This window comes from Loxodonta africana, chromosome 20 (assembly GCF_030014295.1).
Source record: "Loxodonta africana isolate mLoxAfr1 chromosome 20, mLoxAfr1.hap2, whole genome shotgun sequence".
NCBI classification, from domain to species: domain Eukaryota; kingdom Metazoa; phylum Chordata; class Mammalia; order Proboscidea; family Elephantidae; genus Loxodonta; species Loxodonta africana.
In genome coordinates this window covers 70,306,887-70,333,177 of record NC_087361.1, presented here as the reverse complement: position 1 = coordinate 70,333,177, position 26,291 = coordinate 70,306,887, and the positions used below count along the sequence as shown (strand labels likewise).

Here is a 26,291-nt window from a genome sequence, read left to right as displayed (position 1 = left end):
ACCATATGTGTGTCTACACACAGATGTAGTTTCTCCACTAACTATGCTGGTAATAACAGTGTTGTTGTTTGGTGCTGTCAAGGCAATTTGGATTCATCGCAACACCATGTGACAGAGTAGAACTGCCCCATAGGGTTTTCTAGGCTGTAATCTTCACAGGAAGGAGCCCTGGTGGTACAGTGGTTAAGCACTCGAATCCACCAGCCGCTCTGTGAGTTAAAGATACGGTGGCCTGCTTCTGTAAAGATCACAGCCTTGGAAACCCCGTGGGGCAGTTCTACTCTGTCCTATAGGGTTGCTATGAGTCGGAATCAGCTCGACGGCAATGGGTTTGGTTTTTTGGTTTAATCTTTATGGGAATAGATAGCCAAGTCTTTCTCTCGTGGTGTGTCTGGGTAAGTTCAAACTGCCAACCTTTCAGTTACTAGCCAAATGCTTAACTGTTGCACCACCAGGGCTCCTTTGGTAAGAATAATAATAATAGAAAATAATAGAATATTTTCTAATACTTACTATGTGGTTAACCGCCCGGCTGCCAACTGGGCTGCTGATCGGAGGTTCGAACCCACTAGCCACTCTGCAGGAGAAAGATGTGGCAGTCTGCTTCTGTAACAGCCTTGGGAACTCTACGGAGCAGTTCTACCCTGTCCTATAGGGTCACTATGAGTCAGAATTGACTAGATGGCAACAGGTTTGGTTTTGGTTTTTACTATGTGCCAAGCATGTTCTAGGTACCTCATGTGCCCTTTCTCAACTGATCCATAAGGCAAACTTCATAGCCCACTTTGCAGATGTAGCAACTGAGACTTGCAGAAGTTAAGGTGCCATTGGAGGCTGCACAGGTGCTAAGGGGCAAAGCTCATGGGAAATTGTCACATGGATCCACTTCCTGCAATTCCATGGGTGCCTGGCTCCTGCTCCTCCCCCACAGCCCACCGCCTGGCCCGGCTTCAAGGAAGGAATTTTAACTTTTATTAAAGATTCTTCAGTGGCAAGTGTTTTATTCATATTATTTCATTTCATCATCGCCTCTGTGAAGGAGGCTTTAGGCTCCTCACCTGCTAGCTGAGGAAACTGAAACCCAGAGAGGTTAAGCAGTTTTCCCAAGCTAATGAGACCTCGCTGGGTCCCTTCCTCAGGGAAACTTTCCAGAATGTCCCAGGAGAGTCTGTCAGTCTCGTCACACATGTATGTCAGCATATGTCACACACGTCTCTCCCTTACACAGAACAATCATTTGCTCCCACGTCTGCTCCCTTACTAGATTGTGAATTAAAAGTTGGTTTTTGCAACCCAGTACCTGCCTGGTACATACTGGGCATAAAGTGAATATTTGCTGAAAGAAAGTGGCAGAGCCAGGACTCTAAGCCCTATTCATTTGACTCTCAACTCCACATTCATTCATTCATTCAAAAATCGATTATCAGACAACTCCTACGTGCCTGGCTCTGCACAAAGCATCACAAATACAAAGACAAATAAGATCATCTCTTGTCTTGGACGAATGCAGCTGAGTGAAGTGAGGGGCAAGGCTGAGAGGAACAGGAAGTAAAGGCTCCCCACCGCTGCCCCCATCAAAGTCTTTTCTGGACTGTTTTTTCCCCATGCCCATTCCCCAACTCCTTCCCGCCCAAGGCTCCATAACCTAACCAACATTTACTGAGCACCCACTGTGTGCTAAGGAGTCCTTGGGTGGAGCAAAAGGTTAATTCATTTGGCTGCTAACCAAAAGGTTGGAGCTTCATGTCCACCCAGAGGTGCCTTGAAAGAAACGCCTGGCAATCTACTTCTGAAAAATCAGCCATTGAAAACCCTATGGAGCACAGGTCTATTCTGACACACATGAGGTCTTCATGAGTCGAGGTTGACTCAACAGCAACTGGTTACTATGGGCTAAACATTGGCCTCAAATCACTCATGGTTTGGGGGTGAGTTAAAGCATTGCCTTCTGATATAAATTGTTCAAATACATATAATATCCAGATTTGTATTTGTGTGTAGCTTACAAGCACTTCCACCTATATTACTCATCTGGCTATCAACTAGGTAGGTGGGGAGTGATACTAACCCCAGTTTTCCTATCAGGAAACAAAAGCTCAGAGAGATTAAGTGCCTTGCCCCAAATCACAGCGCTACTAATTTGGACCAGAATTTGAATCCATATCTTCAAATTCCAGATGGGCCTTCATTTTACTACCCTACCAAGCAATGCACCAACTCCTTATTAAGACATGATCCTGAATTCATTTATCAGATCAGCTTGTGCTACCTTGGAAAGATGCATGAGAATGGAAAATATCCTGGGTAGATTTTGACAAGGGAGGGTCAAGGATGGCTTCATACTTGGAACAGGGAATGGGCGGGGACTGAGCTGCCAGGGGAGGGGCTCCAGTGGATGTCCTATTGGGCCAGGAGACACTAGGGGCATCAGGCTCCCTTTGTCCATACACTTGCCAGGGGAATCCTCCAGCAAGTCTCACAGTCCAGGGGATCACCCTGGGGGAAGTTGTTCTGGGAATGGGATGTGTCCACCTCACCATTCTCTATGCTGGCGAGATCGCACTTGGTGTGTAGACAACAGACTAGCTTGAGAAAGGAAGTGGGGGAAGCCAGGTCATTGGAGGAATGGGGACATTGGGGGCGGCGTGCTGAGGGACGGAGGTCATGGTATCTATGATAATTACAATAACAGTAAGATAATAACAATAACCAATACATTTTCTCTGCTGAGCATGATTCTATGTGCTTTACATAGATGACCTCATGCCTCTTCACAAGAAGCCTATGAGACAGGTACCTTTGTTGTCTTCATTTTACCGATGGAGAAACAGACGCACAGAGCTATTAAGTCATTGTCAAGATCGTATCGCTGGTAAATGGCAGAGGCTGGATTCAACCCCAGAGATTCTGAGCCCAGCAGCTGTGACCTTAATGAGTGCACTAAACTGCCTTTTAAGAAAAGCCAGACTTGAACAAACCAATGACAACAGATGGATTACTAAATACACTTAATAAACCTCTTTTTAAAATATTTTATATCTCACTAGTAATCAAACAAATGGACTAAAACAACGAAGAAACAAAGAATTAAGACAATGAAAAAAGTTATAATACTCAGTGCTGATGCTCAGGAAGCAAAACGCATTTTTATGCACAGCTCCTGGGAATGTAAGCTAGTACTCCCGGACAAGGAGGTCGGTAAAACACGCCAAAATGTTTTGAAATACGCAGCAATTCCACTTCTAGAAATGTAACCTAAGGGAAAAAAAATCATGGATACATGTAAAGATTCAGCTATAAACGTGTTCATTGTAGCACTGTTTATAGCAGTGAAAAATTTGAAACATCTGATTTAACGTAAGGGTCAATTAAACAAAAAAAGAACAGGTATATAATGACATACTGGGCAACCACTTAAAAATGATATTGTAAACGAATATTTAATGACACGGGAACCTGTTTTCTGTTTAACCTATAAAAATATACACCTGATCAAAAATGTTAAATGTGTGTATTGTATGTATTGTTATACTGTAATGCATAAAAACAGTTATATGTCTGTGCATGAATTAATAAATATAAATATATATATACACCAAACTGTTAAAATCATATACCAAATCTTTGAGAGACAGCTTATGGGTATTTTCAAATTTTTCTTCTACGTGTTTTTTTTTTTCATTTTTGTGATGACTATGTATTACTTTTTTGCTCACAGAATAGTAATTTTAAAAATGTGTACCCTTTATCACATTAATTCTGTCTTGGGATTTATCCTAAGGAAATAAGCCAAAACACAGAAAAAGCGTGTGCACGAAAATGTTCATGTTGTGTTGTTTGTAAAAGGAAAATAAAGATAACAACTTCAATGTCCAATAAAGAAATCGTTACATAAAATACATTATGCCCACACGCTGACTGTTATGTACTATTTTGATAATAAGAAAACCATTTTTATCACCCTGTGAGAGAGCTGACTTGTTCTGTGTTGCCTCAAAGAGCTAGAATCACAGGGTAAAACTTAGAAGTCGACAGGTTTTGATTCAATATAGAACATTCCAACCATGGAGCAAATTGCCCTGTTAGGTAATAAAGTCCCCATCTCTAGAACTATCCAGGTGAGGCTGGATGGTTGTGTCAGGGAGGGTGAAGAGGGCTTCTCTGGGCTCAGAGGGAGGCTTGACTAGGTGGTCTTCCAAGGCCATCTGAAGGTTCTGAGCGCTGGGCAGGAGCCGACCTGGACAGAGAGGGCTCACCCCAGACCTCAGCTGGGAAAACTGCCAAAGCCAGCAGCCCCTGCAGCAGTTACAGCCCCTTTCCTCAGCACTCAGTTCAACCTTCTTACTCCTGGCTTTCCTCTGGGGACCTACATGGACCTGGTCCCTGCTATGTGCCAAGCACGGTGCTAATTTGCTCGTCATGCGTATTCCACACCAAGTCAGCGAGGAGGACAGCCAGGAAACGGGCTTAGAGAGACCCTGCACATGGTCAGGACTGGCTGACACCTCACTCCTGCATGCTGGCCCGGCTTCTTAGCTCTGGTCTAGGCCCACTCTATACTCCCATTCAGCCTGTTTCTGCAAGCTCCCTCCCCGAGGCGGGGTGCAGGCCTCACTAGGCTGGGCTGGGTTGTCTCAGGCCAGGCAGGCCGCTATGTCAGCCAGGGCCCAGGGCTGCTTCAGGCAGGAGCCTCGCTCTGTGGCTCTCTGGGTAATTACTTCATCTACACGGAGCAGGAAGAATCCAGCTCAATAATCCAGGCAGGAGCGTTAAAAGTAATTATCTATGCAATGCGCCTTGCACTGTCACTTTCTTGTGAAGAAGGAAAAGAAACCAAACCAAGCAAAAAGAAAAAAAAAAAAGCACCATTGTCTCCGTGGTGGGGCAGCCCAGCCAAATTAATTACACATCAGCGCAAACGAATTTATCACCTCTCCACTGATTGGAAAACCCAGGACTTTAATAATTCATATCTGCAGCCCAGCGCTCTGTGCCTCATGATGAAACACAGAAGCCCTCTTGTTTTCTGTAAGGAAAGCCCAGTGGCGGTGCCAGGCGGGGGCCTGGGTTTCTCTCCGTGGCCCTGGCGCCTCCTGCCATCCCCACCTGAAGACAGGCTCCAGCCTCAGGCCACAGGCTGGGCCGGCTTGGGGAAGAGAACCGTGCCCGCATGGGACGTTCCTCCCACCTCTTCTCCACCAGCAGCCTCTGCTCACCTCCTGCTGATGCGAAAGTGCAGCTGCCGAGGTGGAAGCCTCGACTCAGCAGTCAGTCTTCAGAAACCCTCCCCAGCTCTGCGCTCCTCCAGAGCGGCCTGGGAGCCAGGATTTGGGGGATTTGTAGGGCCAGTGCTCCTGATGCCCCTGTGGCCATCTGGACAGCAGGCTCAGGCAGAGACGTGACAACCAGGGCCCCCGCACCCACGTCCAGTCCAGGAGTGCCTGGATGGAGTGTGGAATCAAAGCCCCCAGACTGAGAGTGAGGGGTCTGTGGTGCTGTGGAAGAACTGCCAAGCCCTGAGGCCGTGACCTCCTCTGATACTGACTCCAAGCTGCAGCCTCCTCCCATCACCTTCTACTACCCCCCCCCCACAGCTCACCCTACCCCACCCCCATCCTGATCCTCCCACCCCCAGCCTCCTAGGCTCATCCCTCTCTCTTCTCTTCCGTGGCTCCCCTGTGGTCTCAGAGAGCATTTCCCAATCACCTCTTCTCCCCTCCCCTTTCCTGTCTGACTCCCCTCCTGGCCATCCACCCTAGCTCTCCTCACCCACCTCTGGCCACTCCCCCGCCTTCTCTCCCTGCACACTGTGGCTCACACCAGCTGCCCCATCATCATCAACACCGTGTCCTGCTGCCACCACCCCGTGCTCCGTGCACCAGGCTCCAGCACCTCAGGAGCACCCCTAAACCTGAGACACCTGAGGTCAGGTGCCCCCGGGGAATCCAAGAGCCTCAGTATCCCTGGGCCCCAATCCCTGACCTTTAAGAAAGACACGTACCCTGACTCCCACACACACTGAGGGAAGTGAGTCCCTGGGGCTGCCCTGAGCCTGACCCCTGGGCCACCCCCATCTCCTTCCTTCTGGCCAGGGTAAGAGTCAGGGTGGGGCCAGCCTCTTAGGCTCTATTCTGGCTGGGGGGCGCAGCTGGACCCGGGGAAGCTGGAAGCTCCAAAGCTACCCTCACCCAGGAGGTGCCAATTCAAATGCAATAAATTCAAACACACAGATCTCACTGAGAATTTTTTTTCTTGTGGGGGGTGGGGGGCACAGGGAGGGCTATAATTAGCATTCTCAGCACCCATGATCCCCAAGTAAAGCTGCCAGGATGAGGGATGGGCAAGGCTCCGCAGTGCAAGCAGCCCAGGCTCACCCGGTGGCCGCATGGCACTGCCAGCCTGCCAGAGCTCCCACCTCCCACCCCATCTCTCTAATGCATCAAAACAGACTCACCAGCTTCAAGGTGTGATCCTTGCGCTGAAAAGCTAGGACTCTCTGGGCCCAGGGCACCCCTCCCCCAGCTCCAGCCAGCTGGGGTCCTCCTCCTCGCCCCGTGGGGCCCCTGTGAAGTGTGGGCTCTGGCTCAGATCTGGTCTAGTCAGTCATCTCTCCGGCTGGCAGGTCCCTGGCGCCGGCAGAGGATGCTGTTGTGGTTACCGCAAGACCCAGCATCTTTCCCAGGCAGAGGCGGCTGGGCATGCTCCATGGGCTCCCGCGGGGATTTCAGGCCACGTGACTCCCCTCCCCAAGCTGTCACTTAGGATCAGGAGTAAATAGTCCCCGGAAAGGTTTAACTCCATCTACACCGGCGACAAGCTGCTAAGTATACCCATGCTGCCCACCTGCCTGTCCTCCTCCCTGGAGAGAATGGGGCGGCTAGGCACAGCCTCCTTGGCCTTCCACCGCACGGGAGAGGCTGCCCCCCACAGGAGATATGGGCCGCCGTCTGAGTGTACTGCATTTCTGCAGCTCTCCCACAAGAGTGCAGGGTACGGGAACTGCCCAGGGATCTGGCCTCCCGGGGCCTCACCCAGCCTGCCTGGTGGTCTCCATCCAGCTCTGTGGCTGCCCACCTCAGGAATGGCCCCCTCTAAGTATCAGGTGGGCTTGGCAGGGGCTCTGGTGCCTCCACAGACACCCTATCCCTCCAGCCCCCCACCTACTCAACATACTGAAGTAAAAAAAAATAACATTTTGAGAGGGTGGGAGCCGGTGACAAAAGAACAGGGTATCTCAGGTCCTCAGCCCAAATTGGTACCCAATGACCTGGGACAAAGATGCCAGCCGCTGGCAGAGCCAGTGGGGGCTCCTGGGTCCTGTATTATCGAGGCTCAGAGGCAGAAGGAGGGGCTTCAGACAATAGGGTGCAGCCTGGCCTCTGCTATTGTACAGCCCATATTTTTGAGGATCTCTCTCAGTCACTCCGTCTCTTTGTCTCTCTCTCACTCTCTGCCTCGGTTCCCCTCTTTTCACATCTTTGTGGATATTGGAAAAATTATAGATTCTCTGTATGGGAAACCCTAGTGGCGTAGTGGTCAAGAGCTACATCTGCTAACCATAAGGTAGGGAGTTCAGATTCACCAAGCGCTCCTTGGAAACTCTGTGGGGCAGTTCTACTCTGTCCTATAGGGTTGCTATGAGTCGGAATCCACTTGATGGCAATGGGCATGGGCTGGGGCTGTATGGGCAAGTGCAATAGAAACCCCAGAATTGGAAAGATGGAAAGAAAATGGGGGGGGGGTTGCCCAGGTTCCCTGGTCTCGTCCCCACCTGTCCTTAGGCCCAGAAGCTGGAGGCTGACTCAGTGACTCCTAGGGTCACCGCTGAATACGGAACTGTTTCAGGAAGCAGGGGCTACGTGATGGGGGTCTGCAAGGCCTCACCCACACGGTAACTGTATCTTTATTGAATATGTTTATTATTAGTACAACTTGATACAAAAATTCAGCCTATACATCTTCGCTAAAAAATAAGTATTTACCCTTTTCTGTGGTCTCTTTGAATGTGATCAGAGTATAAATGCCATCTGTGTGGACTATCTAAAAAGGACCTACACATAGGGTCACTATGAGTCGTCAACTGCAATGGGTTTGGTTTGGTTTACTCTGGAAGGAGCAGGGGTGCAGGCTTCCCTCCTGGGGTCCAGGAGGAGCCCTGGTGGTACAATGGTTAAGTGCTCTGCTACTAACCAAAAGGTTGGTGGCTCAAACCCACCCAGAGGCTCCATGGTAGAAAGGCCTAGCAATCTGCTTCCCTAAAGATTACAGCCTAGAAAACAAGTCCACTTTGTCACATGGGGTCGCTATCAGTCAGAATTGACTCAGTGGCACCCAATAGCAACACACATAGGGTCACCATGAGTCATCAAGGCAACAGGTTTAGGCCTCAGGAAGGAGCAGGGGCACAGGTTCCGTCCTGGGATGTAAGGGGAGCCCCATTAGTGGGGGGAGTTGAGGACACCTGATCCACACCCCACTCCCACACGTTACAAAGTGGGTCAAACTCAGGAACCCAGAGAGAGCTGCTGGGAGGGACCATCCTCCCCACCCCAGGATCAGTCAGGCCAGAGCAAGGACTCAGATTAGCAGCAGCCTGCACTAGCTTCGCAGCCCTGTAAGGAGGGGAGTCCCTAGTCTGCCCCTGCCAGGCTCCCCCAGATCGGCCAAGATGCCAGGCCAGCCCCTTATTGGCTTGGAAGACCCCTCCACTGAAGGGCAGAGAAGTCCTGGCACAGGCTCAGGGCCAGGCACCGCCCAATAGGCCCGGCTTGCCTGCTCTGGCCCTCCAGGACTTAGCGAGGCTGCCGGTACAGGCAGGGGGGTCAGCTTCCAGTCAGAGAAGGATAGGGGTACTGGAGGGTCCAGCCATGAGGATCCAATGGGCATGGGGGTGGGGGACAGAAAGTATAGCATTCAGGAGGGTGGGAAAGAGGACAAGGACCCCGCGCCACCCGACACAATTCTCAGGCAGCTGGAAAAGGTAGCAGCCGACAGACGGGCTTGCAGGGAGGGTTTTCTCTGTGGCAGACAGAGGGCAAGGGCTGCAGACAAGTCCCGGGGATCCTCAGGGAAGACTTAACCAGACTCAAGGATGCTTCGGGCGGGGGGGGGGGGTGGCTGGGCATCTTTGGGGGCATGAGGGGCCAAAGGGAGGAGTAGTGAGGGGTGCAGTGCCTTCGTTTTGGGGAGCGAGGAGGGAGAGATGTTGCAGCAGGGGGTCTTAGTTCAAACAAGGGCAGGTGGAACACACAGAAAAAATAAACTCCCTCTGCCAAATCTAAATTCTTCTTCTGTTAACGCCCCAGAGGAGAAGCAAGCCCTACCTAAATGGCTCAGGCAGGAAGAGTTGAGAAGGAGGCGGGAGATTCAGAAGAAAGCAGCTCTGTGATCCTGCCCCTTCCAAGCCCAAGAATCTACAGCCCTTACTGCTCAGAGGATGAAGTCCAAAATTCTTAGTCACAGATTCACAGTCTCTAATCACTGGGCTCCCCACCACGCAGTCTTGGTGGCAGCTAGACGTCCTAGCCCCTCAAACACGCCCTGCTCATTCTTAACCCTGGGGCCAGGTTCACAGTAGTCTCTCTCCCTCCCAGAATCCCCGACCCCTCCTTTTTCGTACCTATTGGAGAGCGGAAAAGGGAGCCCCATATGATGAACTATCTTTGGTGGCTTGCCCGAATTCCAGCCCCAGCTCCACGCCTCACCAGCTCTGTGACATTGAAAGAGTAGTTTGGTGTTTAAGCCTCTGTCTTCCTCACCTGTAAAATGGGGTTTCTCTCCCCGGAATGCGCTACCATTTGCTATCTTTACCCCTCATCAGTCTCACTCTTTACTCTTCTGGGGTGTTATCTACCTTTCTGAGAACAGAGGTCTTTGGGATTACTTATGACTGCTCCCCTTTGCCCTTCCTGCCCTCTGGAGACAATGGAGCAGCTCTTGGTGGCTCCACTACCCTTCCCTGGGTGCCACCTCCTTGGAGGTCGCACAGCTCAGGGTCTGTGTTAACTCTGCAGTGACTGGCAGCCTCATCAGTGTCACCTGGGTCTCACCAACCAGCCCTAAGCACCAGGGTCAGAGCCCTGGGCTTACCCACTTGGCTTCCCAGCAACACCTCCCAGCACTAACCAGCTCATGGCTGAGAAGAGGCACCAGCAAAGTGACCAACTGCCCATTCTGGCACCTTCTTGGAGGAAGTGTTCAGACCAGAACAAGGAAGAAGTGACAGCAGCAGGGTGGGGCTCACTGGGGGTGGAGGAGGTATCCCAGGCTAGCTAGCATGGTTGATGTGGTACTGGCCTCTGGAAGAGCAGCTGGGAACAGGGGTTTGCAGGGGTGTGCCTCTGCAGAAAACGTCCTGCCACCACTCCTTCCCTGCCCACTTTGGAGGAAGAGAGAGGTGCTCCTGGAGACAGAACTGTCAAGCTCCATAGCTGGCTGCTTCAGCAGGAAGCAGGGGAAGGAGTCAGGCAGCCAGCAAAAAGACTTCCTGTTAGTCAGGAGTGGGAGTCCCACAGCCAGGAGAGCTTTAGGCATCAGAAAGACGTCTACCAGATCCACAGTGGCCGAGATGTGGCAGAGGATGGACAAGATGGCCCTATCAGCCTGAGTGAGGAGCGAGGAATCTGTGGATCCTCCACCAAGAAGTAAACCCCTTGCTGGCCTCTTGGGACCCATCGTGTGTGCTCTGGTGCCCTCTTGTGAATTTGTATACTAAGTGGAGATAGGTTCGCAATGAGTTTTATTCATATTTCTACCCTTTGCTTTTTCTCTTCCCACACTACCCTTCCTGGTAAATGGCTCCTTCAGAAACACAGGCACAACTTGGGTGATGATATCAGTTGTGGGTACCATGAAAATCGCCTCCCAAACACCATGAAGAGGCAGGCTTCTTGACAGTGATTGTACTTGTCAATCTGCTCATTGAGATCTGGCCATTCCAGAGTAGAGGGGAAAAGTAACTTCCTAAATTGTCTGTTATCTTTTATTATTACCTCTTAGGATCCATGTCTGGGTTCCTCACTTTCTAACTCATCCACCAACAAAATATAAACCTCTGTGGCAGTGCCGGGGACTGTGAAAATCAGGAGAGCCTGCCAAGTGATTCATCCATTCCCTCCCTCCCTTCCTCACTCAGCAAGGATGCATTGCGCACCTCTCTTGTCCAAGCTAAGCACCAAGGATGCTGGGAGGCAACCATGGGTTGGGCTAAGAGCACAGCCTGTAAAATCAGGCAGACATGAGCCTGAATCCAAGCTTTGCTTTTTTACAAGCTTTGTGACATTGAACAAGGTATTTACTAAGTCTCAGTTTTTTCATTATTCACTAGAACAGTTAGGGATAACAGCCCCTCCCTCATGAAGCTCCTGTGAGGTCTACGTGGGATGATGTAGCCAAGCTCTCAGCTCTTGAAGGGGCTCCTACTGCTACTGATCTGCAGAGTGGCCGCTAAGTCTGGAAACATTTGTGAATGCATAATAAACGGTTTGTCGATAATTTATTACCATAACAATAAAACAACATTATCTGTGTTTCCAGGCTTTATGGCCACCCTGTGTCATCCCTTGATGAGTTTTCAGTCTAAACCAGTAGTTCTCAAAGTGTGGTCCCCAGACCCGCAGCACCAGCATAACTGGGAACCTGTTAGAAATGCAAACTCTTAGACCCTCTAATGAGAAACTCTAGGGACAGAGCCAGCAATCTGTTTCAACAGATCCTCTGAGTGATTCTGATGCAGGCTCAAGTTTGTGAATAACAGGGCTAAAGAAAAAGACACACATGCCAACAAACAATTACAATACAGGTGGCTTCCCTGAAGAAGCGATGTGATGGCGGAGTCCTGAAGACAGAGCACATGTTCATCAGATGGACACGAGCCGTGTTAGCAGAGGGATTGGGCACTTGCAAAGGCTTCGAGGCATGGAAGGGACAGGTGTGTTGAGGGAACCAGTCATTTGGTATGGCTAGAGCAGAGAGAGGGTCACCACCTGTCTGTTGGTTTGTCATACTATGGTGGCTTGTGTGTTGCTGTGATGCTGGAAGCTGTGCCCCTGGTAGTTCAAATACCAGCAGGGTCACCATGGTGGTTAGGTTTCAGCAGAGCTTCCACACTAAGACAGACTAGGAAGAAAGGCCTGGAAATCTACCTCCAAAAATTAGCCAATAAAAACCCTATGGAACAATAGTCCAATATAGTGTTGGGACATGAACCCCCTAGGTTGGAAGGCACCCAAAATAAACTGTGGCTGCAAAAATGGACCTGAATATACAAACAATCATGAAGATGGCACGGGCCCAGGCAACCTTTGGGTCTGTTCTACATGAGTCACCATGAGTCAAGGCCAACTCAACAGCAACAACAGAGCAGAGGGTTAAAGAGACAACAGGGCAGTATGTGGGGCAAAGCTGGGAAGGAAGGCAGAAGCCACAGCATGAAGGCCCTTAAATGCCTGAGTTAAGTCATTCGGATTGTAGCCCATAAGCGATGGGGAGCACAGAAGAGCTCTAGAAGAGAATATGACCAGGTTTGCTTTGAAGACAAAACCCACTCTTGCCGCAGGGTGGTCTGGAGGGTCAGTTACAAAGCTACTAGAATAATCCAGGCGGGAGCCAAGGTGGGTTTGAACTCCAGTGGAAACATGGGGATGATGAGACGGGGGTGGGTTGAGGGATATTTAGGAGAAGAATTGACAGAACCTACAGCAGTGGGCCCCTGGTGGCACAGTGGTTAAGAGCTATGGCTGCTAACCAAAAGGTGGGCAGTTCAAATCCACCAGCTGTTCCTTGCAAACTTTGTGGGGCAGTTCTACCCTGTGCTGTAAGGTCTCTATCTATGGGTTTTTCTTTGGTTACAGCAGGTGAGAGAGCAAAGGGTTGAGGACCTCTCTGAGGGTTCTCTCTGATGGTGCTTCTAACAGAGGATGCAGGAGAAGGAACAGGTGTGGGGAAGGCAGTGGGTCAGACACCCTGAACTGGAGCTCAGGGGAAAGTTCAGGGCTAGGTGTGGAGGCAGGAATTAATGATGCCTCTGATGTGTATCTCCCAACATTTTTCATTCATTCATTTCAACAAATATTGGGTTCTATCACGTGCCAAGTAGTCCCCAGGTGTTGCAAACTATTAACACACTCAGCCGCTAACCCAAAGGTTGAAGGTTCCAGTTCACCAAGAGGTGCCTTGGAAGGAAGGCCTGGTGATCTACTGAAAAATCACCTACTGAAAACCCTACAGAGCACAGTTGTACTCTGACACACATTGGGTCGCCACGAGTCTGAGTCGACTCCCAGCAACTGGTTTCTTTGGTTGGATCATGTACCAGAAAAGTCCTGGGGACAAGGTGGAAAACAAAACCTAGATCTGCTCTCAGGGCCTCACATAGCAGTGGGGGAGCACCAGCAATAAGTAAGTGAACACATACAGAAACAAAAAGTGCCATGAAGAAAAATAAGAAAGAGTGATTGAGGAGGGGTTGGGGGAACCTCAGATGGGGGAGTCAGGAAAGGCCTCTCTGAGGAGATGACTCTTGAGCTAAATGATAACCAGGAGCCAGATGTCTGAAAATAGGAGGAAAGTGCTCCCAGGCAGAGATAACAGCATGTGCAAAAGTCCTGAGGTGGGCATGAGTCCAGCATGATGGAAGGAAAGTCAGCGTGGCTGGACAATGGTGGGAGGCAAGGTCAGAGATGTGGACAGGGCCGAGTCACGTTGGGGGAAGTTTTTCGTGACTGATGAGGTGAGGTGATACATGTGGACATGCTGAGTAAAGGATCTCCAGAGCCAAACCTACGCAAAGCAACGTTAAGATGGTATCTTTAAGAAGGAGAAAAGAGGGAACAAATCTTAACTGAAGCAAGAAGAATTTTGGTCCCATTTTAGGGAAAGCACAGGCTCAAAGAGCCATGTGATAGCCGAAAAATTTCCAAAACATCACTCGTAGCATTTTTGTTTTAAGAACGTGGAAACAGCTGAGTTGATACAGCGCCGGCTGGTGTTGAGGTGGCAGATGGGACGACAACCTCTCATGGTAGAGATGAATGAGGGTTTCCAAGAAGAGAGGGAGGTGGAAGGGACAGAAGAGGTTCCCCCTCCCCTGGTTGGGCTGGGGGTCCCTCTGGCAGTGCCAGTGCCCCAGGAAGCTGGGTGGCCGAGCTCTGCCATCCCTTCAGAATCTGAGGCCGGACCAGATGGGGAAGCCCATCTGGAGCACACCAGGCCTCACCCATGGGAGCTAGGCCAGGAACAGCCTGGCTGGGGTAGGGGGGTGAGGGTGGGAGGGAGACCTAGGCCAGGGCAGAGGGAAGAGTCCAGGACCAGCCTGGATGGGAGGAGACCTAGGCCAGGGTGGAGGGGAAGTCCAGGACCAGCCTGGCTGGGGGGTGGGAGGGAGACCTAGGCCAGGGCAGAGGGGAGAGTCCAACCAGGTAGATGTGCACTGGCCCCTGCCCAGAGGGCTCCTTCCTTTTCTCAGGGTGAAATCCAGGGTGACTCCCGAGGCTGCAGTGAGAGCAAGGGCTACACAGGCACCCAGAGGAGCCTGACCAACCCCTAGGACAAAACGGCGAGTCTGAGCACATGAGCACACACATAGACAAGAACACGGACATATACATGCACACGCATATGTGTGCACACACCACCCCCAGAACTGCAAATGCTCCTGTGCAGGACAGCAAGAGTGACAGGAGCTGGCTTGGCACCCCACCCTGCCTGTTTTCCTGTATGGTGCACCCACTTGTACCTTCCCCTCCAGCTGGCTCCCACTTCCTGCTCCTCCTTCCTCTGGACCTTGGGTGTGTCTAGAACAGCCTCTTCCTTCTACTGTGTTGAGCCATCTTCCTCCACCCCTGCAGCGCAGCCTGATGCTCCACCTGCCCCGCCCTGGAATCCTCTCCGAGGCTGACACAGCCATGCCCCCGGCTAACGTAAGCACACATAGAGACACACACACATTCCTCTCCACCTGCAGCACTCAGAAGCTTGATGCCTCCTGGTCACTCACAGACCCCAGCAATGCCATAAACAGAAACCAGACCTTTCAACCATCTCCCCCACAGAAGGAGGTGTCAGTGACAAGGACAAAAATAGGACTAACAGTGAGAGCAGAAAGGAAACTCAGCCTTACTCACTTGATGAAATACACAGCTCCTTCCTGGGTGGAGTCCATCTCCCAGCCCTTGGGCAAACCTGTGAGAAGAAAAAAAATCTCAACATAAGACACCCCAGAATCAATCTCTCTTCCGTCTAGCCCCACAAATCCAATCTGCACTCAGAAGAGATGGGGGCTGGAAAATGAAGAAAACCAGAATTCATATAGAAAAGTCAATAGTGTTCAAAATAGCCATTTCACCCTTTTGGTCCGTTATTCCTATAGCCTAAGTTTCCAGAAAAAAATAGGAGAGATGACATGGACAAAACATCCCCAGCCAATGAGCCTCAAGTGGCCCAATGAATCATTGTCTCACAGTTCCACTCATTCATTCAACAACTGTACATGGAGCAGCTACTCTGTGCCAGGCCCTGTGCCAAGCGCTGGGGATTCCACAGGGAACACACAGATGGCTGCCCTCAGACAGTTCTCAGAGATCATCCAGCCAACCCCCTGCTATCAACCTCTCCATTTTCCCAGGACCTCTGTTCATAGGATTTGCTTAGCTGTAATCTTTACAGAAGCAGATCACCAAGCCTTCTTCTGAGGTACCACTGGGTGGATTTGAACCGCCAACCTCTAGGTTAGTAAGCAAGCACGAACCACTTGTGCCACCCGGGAACCTCAACAAATCCCAGGCCAATGTTATTACCTGTGGACTCTGCTGCTTCTGGACAAGACACCGAGGACCTGAGAAATCAGTCCCGGGAAAACGGAAAGGAAGTTTTTTTTTTAGTCCTTCTTTCTTTTAAATTTTTAATAGTATCTCTGAAAAAAATTACCCATGGAAATGTTCAGAGAGGAGAATCACAGAATCTCAGAGTGAGCATCTCCGAGTGATGGGGCTAAGCAGCTGAGTAAGCTGGCTTTGGCCCCAGGTTCCTGGAGAGTCCTCACAGGTGAGGGCAGCCCCTGTCCAGACAGCTCCAGAGAGGCAGTGCTCCCTCTCCGCAGAGCGTTCCAGCTTAGATGCTGTCTCTTCTTGCCCACTCACCCAGAACAGAGACCCTGGCAATGCCCACCTCCCCTGCAAACAGAATTTCTGCACCCCATGGCTGAGGAGGAGGAGGTTTCTGAGAGACCAGAGAGAATCTGCTGTCAAAGACGGGAACAGGCAGAGCTCTGGTGGGATCATTCCTTTAGGGACGCAAGAGCCCTGTGGTTGGCATCTTGGGACAAACAATCACTGCCACCTTCCTGGTCAGTCCCAGCTCCTGCCTTCCACATGAGGTTTTATAAAGCAGAACCCATTGCTGTCAAGTGGATTCCCTGTAGGACAGAGTAAAGCTCCCCCACAGGGTTGCCAAGGCTGTAATCTTTACAGAAGCAGACTGCCACATCTTTCTCACACAGAGTCCCCGGTGGGTTCAAACCACCAACCTTTTGACTAGCAGCCAAGCGCATAACCACTGTGTCACCTTTTATAAAGCATAAGAAGCACCACAATCAACCTTTCTTCCATCCAGCCCCACAAATCCAATCTGTACTCAGAAGAGATGGGGGCTGGAGAATGAGTAAGTCCATGGGAGCCGAAATATGATCTTAAGTATATCCCACTTGAATTTAGAGACCATCTCGAGAATAGATTTGACTCATTGAACACTAATGACTGAAGACCAGGTGGGTTGCGGAATGACATCAAGGATATCATACATGAAGAAAGCGAGAAGTCATTAAAAAGAAAGAAAAGGTCAAAATGGATGTCAGAAGAGACTCTGAAACTTGGTCTTGAACCTAAAATAGCTAAAGTGAATGGAAGAATGATGAAGTAAAAGAGCCGAACAGAAGACTTAAGAGGTCAGCTCGAGAAGACAAAGTAAAGTATTATAATGACATGTGCAAAGACCCGGAGTTAGAAAACTACACGGGAAGAATATGCTCAGCATTTTTCAAGCTAAAAGAACTGAAGAAAAAATTCAAGCCTCGAGCTGCAATATTGAAGAATTCTATGGGGAAAATATTGAAGGATGCAGGAAACATTAAAAGAAAATGGAAGGGATACACAGAGTCACTGTACCAAAAAGAATTGGTTGATGTTCAACCATTTCAGGAGGTAGCATATGATCAAGAACTGATAGTACTGAAGGAAGAAGCCCAAGCTGCACTGAAGGGAATGGTGAAAAACAAGGATCCAGGAATTGATGGAATATGAATTGAGATGTTTCAACAAACAGATGCAGCATCGAAGGTGCTCACTCGTCTATGCCAAGAAATTTGGAAGACAGCTACCTGGCCAACCAACTGGAAGAGGTCTATGTTTGTACTCATTCCAAAGAAAGGAGATTCAAAAGAATGCAGAAATTATTGAACAATATCATTAATATCACAGACAAGTAAAACTTTGCTGAAGATCACTCAAAAGTGGTTGCAGCAGTACATCAATGGTGAACTGCCAGAAATTTAAGCCAGATTCAGAGGAGGATGTAGAATGAGGGGTATCATTTTTGATGTCAGATGGATCTTGGCTAAAAGCAGAGAATACCAGAAAGATATTTACCTGTGTTTTATTGACTATGCAAAGGCATTCCACTGTGTGGATCATAAGAAATTATAGATAACATTGTGAAGAATCGGGATTACAGAATACTTGATTGTGCTCATGCAGAACCTGTACACAGACCAAGAGGCAGTTGTTTGAACAGAACATGGGGATACTGTACAGTTTAAAGTCAGGAAAGGTGAGCGTCAGGGTTGTATCCTTCCACCATACTTATTCAGTCTGTATACTGAGAGCAAGAATCTGAGAAGCTGGACTACTTGAAGACAATCGTGGCATGAGGATTGGAGGAAAACTCATTAACAACTTGCGATATGCAGATGACACAACCTTCAGTACAGATTGTACCTCAACATAAAGGAAACAAAAATCCTCACAACTGCATCAATAAGCAACATAATGACAAATGGAGAAAAGATTGAAGTTGTCAAGGATTTCATTTTACTTGGATCTACACTCAAAGCCCATGGAAGCTGCAGTCGACAAATCAAACAAAGCATGGCATTGGGCAAATCTGCTGCAAAAGACTTCTTTAAAGTGTTCAAAAGCAAAGATGTCACTTTGAGGACTAATGTGCACCCGACCCAAGCCATGGTATTGTCAGTCGCCTCATATGCATGTCAAAGCTGGACAATGAATAAGGAAGACAGAAGAAGAATTAATGCCTTTGAATTATAGTAAAAAAATTTTTTTCACTCTTGTCACTTCTAAGGAGCATTCTGACTGTACTTCTTCTAAGATGGATATATTGGTTCTTCTGGCAGTCCATGGTATAGTCAACATTCTTTGTGTCCATGGTATAGTCAACAAAGAATGTTGACTATACCATGGACTGCCAGAAGAACCAATATATCCATCTTAGAAGAAGTAGAGTCAGAATGCTCCTTAGAAGTGACAAGAGTGAAAAAAATTTTTTTTTAAAAAGAAGTGAGGATGGTGAGACTTATTCCACGTACTTTGGACATGTTATCAAGACAGACCAGTCCCTAGAGAAGGACATCATGCTTGGTAAAGTAGAGGGTCAGCGAAAAAGAGGAAGACCCTTGTAACGGACTGAATTTGGCCTCCTGAAATACGTGTCAACTTGGTTAGGCCATGTGTGGTTGTCCTCCATTTTGTTTTTACTATGTGTTATAAATCATAATCTCTGCCTGTGGTTAAAGAGGAATAGGGTGGGATGTAACACCCTTGCTCGGGTCACATCCTTGATCCAAAGTAAAGGGAGTTCCCTGGGGTGTGGCCTGCACCACCTTTTATCTTATAAGAGATAAAAGGAAAGGGAAGCAAGCAGAGAGTTGGGGACTTCATACCACAAAGAAAGCAGCCTTGGGAGCAGAGGGTGTCCTTTGGACCCAGGGTCCCTGTGTGGAGAAGCTCTTAGTCCGAGAGAAAACTGATGAGAAGGCTGACAGAGAGAAAACGCCTTCCACTGGAGCTGACACCCTGAATTTGGAATTCTAGACTACTTTACCATGAAGAAATAAATTTCTCTTTGTTAGAGTCATCCACTTGTGGTATTTCTGTTAGAGCAGCACTAGGTGACTAAGACAACCCTCAGTGAGATGGACTGACACAGTGGCTGCAGCAATGGGCTCAAGCACAAAATAATTGTGAGGATGGCACAGGACTGGGCAGTGTTTTGTTTCATTCTGTTGTACACGGGGTCGCTATGAGCCGAAACTGATGCAACGGCACTTAACAACAATAGTGTATTTAGTCCTCACAGCAACATTCTGCAATAGGCATAGGCCTGAACCTTTTTGCAGATGAGAAAACTGAGGCCCCGAGAGGGTTCACCAGCTTGCTTACGGTCACACAGGAAGTGTCGAGGCCAGCACGTAAGCAAGCTGCTGCCTCCAAAACCCACACTCTTTCCTCTGTGGCACTCCATAGATGCTACTTGTTCCCCATCCCTGCTGGAGGACATTCCCATTGAGAAGGGCGTGGGTTGGCAGCCTCCCCGAGTAGAGGGATCCTCACTGGGTCAGAACCATAAATAATCCTGCCACTGTGATGTGCCTGGGAAGGAGGCCAGCGTGGATTACTTCCCCTGTCTTTTTCTAGCAACTTCCCTCCACACTGCCCTCTCTGCCTGGGCAACACCAAGAGTGCTTATATTCCAGTCCAGGCGGAGTGCCCGCTGAGGCAGCTGCCCTCCCAGCAAGCTTTGCTTCATGGGGTACTTTAACCCTTTCCCCACCTTGGGCAACCAGCTGGCTGCAGCCAAAATGAAAGGAATTGGTTCATGGGGTTTTATTCATCTTCCAGTTCTACAACGGAGATGATGAGATGGATGGACTGACACAATAAACAGCTGAGACAGTGAACGTGACAAGGACAACAAACCTGTAGATGAAGAGAGCCCTGGCCATACAATTGTTGTTGGGTGCCGTTGAATCGATTCTGACACAGTAGAACTGCCCCCATGGGGTTTTCTTGGCTATAATTTTTATGGAAGCAGATCGCCAGGTCTTTCTCCGATGGAGCCGCTGAGCGGGTTGGAATGCCAACCTTCTTGTTAGCAGCTGGATACTTAACCATTGCACCTCCAGAGCTCCTTGGCCATACGGTAGTAACGATAACAGCAGTTACCTCCATTTTCAGAGGCCTGCAAGGTGCCAGCTCTCTCATGCAAACCTCACTACAGCCTTCTTTTTTTTAACTTTCCTAGATACTGCCCAATTTTTTAAGCAATTTATTGATGTAAAGTTCACATAACATCAAATTAACCATTTTAAAGTGAACAATTCAGTGGTATTTAGTACATTCACAGTGTTGTACAACAACCACCTCCAGCTAGTTCCAAAACATCTCCATCACTTCAAAGTAAAACCCTTTACCCACTGAGCAGTTTCTCGCCATTCCCTCCTCCCCTCAGCTCCTGACAACTATCAGTCTGCGTTATGTCTCCATGGTCTACAACCTCAAAGAGTCATAATAGTACCCCCATCTTCAGATGAAAAAGAAGTGCCTCAGAAGAATTAAGCCACTTACTGAAAGCCAGACTGATAGAAAGCAGAGCCAAGATTAGAGCTCACGTCTTCTCTGCCTCCAGAACTCATACATTTAACCACGACACTGCTTTGCTTATTAGCCCGGTGGCCTTGAGCCAGGCGCTTCCTCTCTGCTCAATTTTGTTTGAAATGAAGGGGTTGGACTACATGATCCTTAAGTTCCTTCCAGCTCTAAAAACACAATGATTCCAGTCTGGAATCTAAAAGAGAGTAGGCACTGGGCAACTGGGAACTTTAACCCAAGGGTGCCCAGCAGTGTGGGCCATGCTTGCAAGTGACCAGGACTCCTTGAACTAGACACCTGGTGTCTGGCCGCGTGAAGGACATCGGGCAGGTGCAGTGGGAGATTTTCCCATGCTGCCTCACCCCCTCTTCCTACTGGCCTGCCGTGGTGTCCTGAAGTTTGTGGTTCATCTGAAGTTCCCCAGGCCTATTGATTCTTGCTGTCTCCACATCTTCAATTTGTTTCTTTCTTTCTTTTTTTTTTAATTGTACTTTCGATGAAGGTTTACAGAGCAAATTAGTTTGTCATTAAACAATTAATACACATATTGTTTTGTGACATTGGTTGCCAACCCCATGACATGTCAACACTCTCCCCCTCTTGAACTTAGGTTCCCAGTTATCAGCTTTCCTGTCCCTTCCTGCCTTCTCATCCCTGTCCCTGAGCTGGTGTGCCCATTTAGTCTCATTTTGTTTTATGGGCCTGTCTTATCTTTGGCTGAAGGGTGAACCTCAGGAGTGACTTCAGTACTGACTTAAAAGGGTGTTCAGGGGCCATATTCTTCAGGTTTCTCCAGTCTCTGTCAGAACAGAAAGTCTGGTCTTTTTTTGTGAGTTAGAATTTTGTTTTATATTTTTCTCCAGCTCTGTCTGGAACCCTCTATTGTGATCCCTGTCAGAGCAGTCAGTGGTGGTAGCCAGGCACCATCTAGTTGTACTAGACTCAATCTGGTGGAGGCTGTGGTAGTTGTGGTCCATTAGTCCTTTGGGCTAATCTTTCCCTTTTGTCTTTGGTTTTCTTCATTCTCCCTTGCTCTAGATGGGGTAGGACCAGTGAAGCATCTTAGATGGGCGATCACAAGCTTTTAAGACCCCAGACACTACTCACCAAGCTATGTTATGCCAATTGTCCACTTCTTCAATTTAGACTGACATCTTCTTCTTCGCTTGCTTCTTTGTGTATTTTTTTTCTATATGCTGTCCATCTACCCCACTAGCCCGGGAGCTTCCTGAGGACTAGTAATGGTGTCTTCTACTTAGCAACACTGGGGCTATTTAAATTAAAATTAAAAACTCAAACATAGATGAGAAGTTTAGGGGGCAGTGAGTCTAAACTAATGGAGATGAAACAACTAGAGCGGAAATAACAAAAACGTTGACACAATGTGAAGAATGTAATCAATGTCACTGACCGGTACATGTAAAAAAAATAGAAATTGTTAAATGGGAGCGTGTTTGGGTGTATATGTTTTCACCAGAAATAAAAGGAAAACTTTTTTTTTCAAGTTAAAAATTCAGTTCCTCAGTCCTGCTAACCATGTTTCAGCTGCTCAGTAGCCGCACGGGGCTTGTGACTACTGTACTGGGCAGCACAGACCGAGAACGCTACCATCACAGCATAAGTTCTGTTGGACAGCACTGGGGCTGGAGCTCTGCTCAGTTCAGGACCTTTCAATATGGAGGGGATTTTCTGACTGTGTGGGAGGATGAGAGAGAGAGGAGTAAATCTTGGTCCCCAAAAGTCTGTCCAAGGTACTAACCATACAGCTGGAAGCTTGGAGAGCCCTTGAAGGTGAGAACCAACCCTCTTGCAACATCGCCACAGTTGGCTGCCCAAATGCTAAACTGGGTCTATTCATGGAGGAAAGAAAAAGTCAGAAGCAACACAGTGTGTGTGCGTGGGGCGGGGCGGGGGGGTGGGTGTGGCGCTGCTGCTGCCACCTCACCCATGGATGGACTCTTGCTTCCTCCTTTACACGCAAAGGTAGGGACAGATCTGCTCCTTACCTGGGCTGGTGGAATGACCGCTCTGGATGGGCCATTCTGTACTAGGGTGCACCCAGCTGGTTGACTTTTCCTCATCACTGAAAAATAAATAAATAAGAAAACATCAGATACACGAGAGGCTTCCCTGAGTGGGAACAGCACTGACTGTGCAATCCCAGGCACCGAGGAATGGGAACATCCACACTGCCATTCATTCACTCATATTCACAAAGTATTTACTTAGATGAATACTATCTAATCCCCAACCTAAAACAACTTATGATCCACAGGGAAAAAACAACAAATCTGTTGCCATCGAGTTGATTCCGACTGATAGTGACCCCATATGTTACAGAGTAGAACTGCTCCATAGGGTTTTCTTGGCTGTAATTTTACAGGCCTTTCTTCCACAGTGCTGCTGGGTGGGTCCAAACTGCCAGCCTTTAGGTTAGCAGTCAAGTGCAGGCAGCTCCCGCTACCCAGGGACCTCCCACAGGGAAACAGACACATAAAAAGGCAGCTGCCATACAATGTGATAGGAACTGTAATCTGTATTATAGCTGTGCACAGGACGTGTCACTCAATCACAGAAAGGGAAGTCCTGACTGGGCTGGAGGTGAGGAAGGGGAACAGCATGAAACCTTCACTAAACAGGTGACATTTGAGAGAATTGCTGAAGTTGGATGGGAGGAACAGGGAAGCAAGGGTAGTAAGACTTTGACTTGCTTACTTTGGACACATCATCAGGAAAGACCCGTCACTAGAAAAGGATCGTGTTTGGTAGAGTGTCAGGGAAAACAATGGAAACCCTCAATAGGCAGACTGGCACAATAGCCACAACAAGGGATTCAACATACCAACGATCATGAAGATGGTGCAGGACGGGGCGACACCTCAGTCTATTATACATAAGGTCGCGGTGAGTCAGAGCCGACTCAATGGCAACTGACAACATTGTATAATCATCCCAGCTGTGTATGTTCCACGGCTTTCTCCCTGTCAGGTCCATCCCTTTAGCTCCACACATGTCTGCGTCTTCACAGTCTGAGCACTCTATCTTCCTTTCAGTGCTGTTTCCCCTTCCAACTTCTTGTCTCATGTTCTTCTTCTTCCTGACCAAACATCCCTCTTGGAAACCAGTCTCTTCTAGCTTTTTACACTTCCTGTCCTCCCATTCACCAGTCCACTGCAACCTGGATTCTGTTTCCAATCCCTTCTTGAAGTTACATGCCGTCGAGTTGCTTGACTCATAGTGATCCTGTGTACAACTGAAAGAACTGCCTGATCCTAGGCCAGCCATCCCCACGATCGTTGCTATGTTTGAGCCCATTGTTGCGGCCACTGTGTCAATCCATCTCTCTGAAGGTCTTCCTCTTTTCCGCTGACCCACTACTTTACCAAGCATGATGCCCTTCTCCAGGGACTGGTCCCTCCTGATAACATGTCTAAAGTATGTGAGATGAAGTCTTGCTCTCCTCGTGTCTGAGAAGCATTCTGGCTGTACTTCTTCCAAGACAGATTTGTTCGTTCTTCTGGAAGTCCAGGTATATTCAATATTCTTCACCAACACCATAATTCGAACGCATCAATTCTTCTTCAGTCTTCCTTATTCACTGTCCAGCTTTCACATGCATATGAGGTGATTCAAAAAACCATGGCTTGGGTCAGGTGCACCTTAGTCCTCAAGGTGACATCTTCACTTTTTAATAATTTAAAGAGGTCTTTTGCAGCAGATTTTCCCAATGCAATACATCGTTTGATTTCTTGACTGCTGCTTCCATGGGCGTTGATTGTGGATCCAAGTAAAATGAAATCCTTTACAACTTCAGCATTTTCTCTGTTTATCATGATGTTGCTTATTGGTCCAGTTGTGATGATTTTTGTTTTCTTTATGTTGAGGTGTAATCCATAGTGTAGTCTTTGATCTTCATCAGTAACTGCTTTAAGCCCTCTTCGCTTTCAGCATGCAAGGTTGTATCATTTGTGTTAATGAGTGTTAATGAGTCTTCCTTCAATCCTGATGCCGAGTTGAGTTCTTCTTCATACAATCCAGCTTCTGGGATTATATGTTCAGCATACAAACTGAATAAGTATGGCGAAAGGATACAACCCTGACGTGCACTTTTCCTGATTTTAAAGCACTCAGTATCCCGTTGTTCTATTCGAACGACTACCTCTTGGTCTATGTACAGGTTCTGCATGAGCACAATTAACTGTTCTAGAATCCCCATTCTTCGCAATGTTATGCATAACACTTCCCTAGGGGGGGAAAAAAAACTTTCCTAGAGGTCATTAAATAGCTCTTTTTTTTTTTAATTTCCTAAATCCAATAAACACTTCTCAGTCTTCAGCTCATTTTGTTTTTCTACTACATTCAACACCGTTGACTATGGCTTCCTTCTTAAAATCCCTCTCCCTAGCCTTATAGGGCAGCACTCTGCCATGGTGCTGCCCGCCTCTGCAATCCCATGGTTTTATCCTCCTTCCTGACCTTTCTTCTTCTATCCCTTCCTTAAATGCTGGTGCTGCCTGGGTGCCCTCCCCTCTTCTCCCTCACACACGTGTGGGTGGTGCCACCTCTACACAATGACTCCCAAGATTCTCCTTCCAGCTCAGGCCTCTCTCTTCAACTCCTGTTAGACATCACCCCCTGAATGCCCCAACATTTGCCGTGGAGTCGACTCCGACTCATGGAGAACCCACATGTGTCAGAGTAGGACTGTGCTCCACAGGGTTTTCAATGGTTGATTTTTTGGAGGTAGATCTCCAGGCCTTTCTTCTGAGGCACCTCTAAGGTGGACTCAAACCTCTAACCTTTCAGTTAGCAATCGAGTGCATTAACTGTTTGCGCTACGCAAGGACTCTCTGAATGTCCCACAGGGGCCTCAAATTCCGTATTTCTCCAGTGAGTGTGCTCAACCCCTAAAATCTGCTCCTCTTCCCACACTCCTGATTGCTGTCAAACTCAAGCTAGAAATTCTAAGATTTATCTTCAATTCTCCCCTTTCCCTCACCCCAACAATTAGTAGATGAGCCCTCAATTTTACTGCTAAACATTCTCCATCTCTCCCTCCCCTTGGCCTTTGTTTTAATTTTTTTTTATTGTACTTTAGATGAAGGTTTACAGAACAAACTAGTTCCTCATTAAACAGGTAGTACACGTATTGTTTCATGACATTGGTTAACAAACCCACAATGTTTCAACACTCTCCTTCTCAAACTTGGGTTCCCTATTACCAACTTCTTATTCCCTTCTACCGTCTAGTCCTTGCCCCAGGGCTGGTGCACCCCTTCAGTCTCGCTTTGTTTTATGGGCCTGTCCAATATTTGGCTGAAGGGTGAACCTCAGGAGTAACTTCATTACTAAGCTGAAAGGGTGTCTGCGGGTCATACCCTCAGGGTTTCTCCAGTCTCTGTGAGGCCAGCAAGCCTGATCTTTCTTTCTGAGTTAGAATTTTGTTCTACATTTTTCTCCAGCTCTGTCTGGAACCCTCTATTGTGATCCCTGTCAAAGCAGTCAGTGGCGGTAGCAAGGTACCATCTAGTTGTACTGGACTCAGTCTGGTGGAGGCCGTGGTAGATGTGGTCCATTAGTCCTTTGGACTAATCTCTCCATTGTATCTTTAGTTTTCTTCATTCTTCCTTGCTC

General features: G+C 48.3%; 1 protein-coding gene across 14 annotated transcripts in view; it reads right to left on the bottom strand.

Moving 5' to 3' along the window:
* The window catches only part of PLEKHA6 (pleckstrin homology domain containing A6), a 200,422-nt gene that overhangs the window by 143,167 nt on the left and 30,964 nt on the right, over window positions 1-26,291 (bottom strand). For 13 of the 14 annotated variants that reach the window (XM_064273345.1, XM_064273349.1, XM_064273350.1 and 10 more), the window contains exons 2-3: window positions 22,664-22,740; window positions 15,123-15,180 (exon numbers count right to left, since the gene is read on the bottom strand). In XM_064273345.1, the coding sequence (XP_064129415.1) occupies window positions 15,123-15,160 (38 nt within the window). In that variant the 5' untranslated portion in view covers window positions 15,161-15,180; window positions 22,664-22,740. Of the gene's footprint in view, window positions 1-6,454; window positions 9,077-15,122; window positions 15,181-22,663; window positions 22,741-26,291 lie in introns of those variants that run through there. The other variant, XM_064273352.1, reaches the window with a different exon arrangement.